This window comes from Montipora capricornis, chromosome 10 (genome assembly GCF_036669925.1).
Source record: "Montipora capricornis isolate CH-2021 chromosome 10, ASM3666992v2, whole genome shotgun sequence".
Taxonomy (NCBI): domain Eukaryota; kingdom Metazoa; phylum Cnidaria; class Anthozoa; order Scleractinia; family Acroporidae; genus Montipora; species Montipora capricornis.
The window spans coordinates 39,416,264-39,418,763 of record NC_090892.1 but is presented as its reverse complement, the minus strand read 5'-3'; the positions used below and the strand labels follow the sequence as shown (position 1 = coordinate 39,418,763).

The window sequence follows — 2,500 nt, the reverse complement described above, 5'->3', positions numbered from 1 at the left end:
TTTGTCTTTTTTTGATTTGATTTGTCATTACTGTCTGCAGGTGATTTTTGGCAGTGAGATCAGAAATGGGAAGTGAAAGTTATATCTAATATCATATCTCGCCATTTTTCATCATCAGATTTTCAAAGGCCTTGAAACTAGAAAGAGAATTGTTTTCGCTTCCTCTGCTTTTCTTTTACTTTTTGAGATAAAGGTGATTCTGTGTGGTCATATGCAGTGATATCAAGTTCTTGACATTATGTTGAATGCCTTCTCCAGAAAAGTAATCCTTACTGAGTTCTTTGTTTTCTAGATTATTGATGGAGATGTTGGCAAGCTGCAATCAAATTTTTGGGTGAACAATTTCATGACCTTGCTCAGTATGGAAGAGAAAGGGTCATCCGGGAAAGCATTGCCCTGTGAGAACTGTGACAGCGGTGACAAAGCAGTTTCACGCTGCACTGACTGTAGTGTTTTCATGTGCGATTTTTGTGTAACTGCTCACAAAAGGGTCAATGCCACCAGTGGTCACCAGATTTTGTCCACATCAGAGGTTCAGACACTCGGATCAAAGGCCCTTGCCAAACCGTCCTTTTGTGGTAAACACACAGGTGAGACTTTGAAACTGTTTTGCGAAACCTGTCAAGAAACAATCTGCGAAGATTGTACCATTGTGGATCACCGCGAACACAAGTACAACTTTGTGGCAGATGTTGCTGAAAAAGAGAGGAATGTTTTGCAAGTTACTCTGACTAAGGCCAAAAATAAAGAGCTTGCAGTTTCCAAAGGTCTGGAAGCTGTTCAGGTGATGAAACAGTTGGTGCAAAGTAAAGTATCGGAAGTAAACAATGCTGTGGATGAGTTTTTTGACGAACAGGTCAAGGCGTTGGAATATTATCGAGCAAACCTGAAGCATGAAGTTGCCACACAGGGCCAAGGAAGACTCGTCCAACTTGAGGAGCAGTCACGAGTGCTTTCATCTTTTTTGGCGCAATTGAAAAACAGTGTGGAGTCTGTCACTCAGGCCATGGCAGATGAAAACGATGTGACGGTGTTGACAATTAAGAACCAACTTTCACAGCGGCTGACCCAACTGAATTCGGCAAACATCAAGTGTAAACCCTGCCAAAACGAATATATTAAGTTACAGGTGCATCAAAGCATTTGGGACGTGCCGAACATGGCAACGGTGCGATACAAATCCGTCGACCCTCAGAAATGTACTATGAGCATTGTTGGTGGAGAAGAGGGAGTGATGTATCGGACATTGGCGGGGCAGAATGTGCAGTTTGCGCTGACTATGAAAGACAGAGAAGTAGAACTTGGAGAGCCTCATGTGGCTGCTATTGTGACTGAACGTTGTGGTAGTGAAGAAGCTCTTCCCGTACTTGCAAATGGTGGTGGGTCATACACCTTCTCTTATTGCCCAAAATGTACAGGAACCTTTACTCTGTCAGTGACATTGGATGGTCAAGAAGTGCTTGGAAGCCCTTTTAAATGGGAAGCGTATTCTGTGCTACCGACTGAAGTTAACACAAATCTAGAAAGCGAGCAGTTTCTCTGGTGGGGTGATCAAGCAATACAACCACTTGGCGGTGGATCACGTAAGTCAACTGAGGGCGCGAGAAGGCGAGTCAATGATGTTACCGCTTTTACAGATGGAAAGTATTGCTGGAGGCTAGGGTTGGATAACTCGTATTACAACTACGATGTAGAGATTGGTGTCATGGCTCGTGTATCGGGCATGTTTTCAGCAAAATGGTCGTGGGAATGTGGAGGTGGTTACGAGGGATGTTACCGATCCGACGGTGAATGGAGCTCAATAACAACCACGGAGATCAACGATAAGTTTACTGTTTTCCTGAACTTTGACACACAAACACTTAGAATTTACAACAATCGGAGCAAAGAAACTGAAATTTTTACAGATGTTTCAGGAAATGAGCTTGTGGCTGTAACAACAGGTACGCGTGTCCTTCAGCAAGAGTAAACATTTGCAGGCCGTGGTGGCCTTTCGGACGAAACACTCAGAAGAAAGATGTCATTGGCTAACATAATAAAGGCTAGCTCAAAGTCGTGTGGCAAGCTCAACCTATAAGGGGGTTCACCAGAATATTTTAAGACTCCACAGTTCGTTTTACGTCGGGCTAATCTGCCCAAACCAACTCCAGAAAACAATGAAAATGGAAACCATGATAAATTGTACTGTTTCTTTACCCGTAACTCACAGATTTAAGAAGTTACAGTTAGGTTCGGTAAATGAAAAGTTTGACTTTGCCCACTTAAGGGCCTGTTATTTCACAGAAACCATATTACGTGTTGCAGCCTGTTTTCTGTTAGTGTCAAGTTCAGTGCTTTTATACTACACTGTTGTGCTGTTATCTCCTGGTTTGTTTTCAGTCCGCATCCCATCTTTTATATTCAGTCTGCGTGTTTTAGTCCTAGTCCGTAGTCCAAATCCACATTCCATGTGAAATGTTGGCTGTCAGTACCCAATTGACATACACCTCGGTTGATGTCG

General features: G+C 43.0%; 1 protein-coding gene across 2 annotated transcripts in view; it reads left to right on the top strand.

Moving 5' to 3' along the window:
- LOC138021492 (E3 ubiquitin-protein ligase TRIM45-like) overlaps positions 1-2,500 on the top strand; it is a 9,881-nt gene that overhangs the window by 7,297 nt on the left and 84 nt on the right. For both annotated transcript variants that reach the window (XM_068868379.1, XM_068868380.1), the window contains exon 2: positions 293-2,500. This exon is cut by the window's right edge and continues 84 nt beyond it. In XM_068868379.1, the coding sequence (XP_068724480.1) occupies positions 293-1,969 (1,677 nt within the window). In that variant the 3' untranslated portion in view covers positions 1,970-2,500. The remainder of the gene's footprint in view (positions 1-292) is intronic.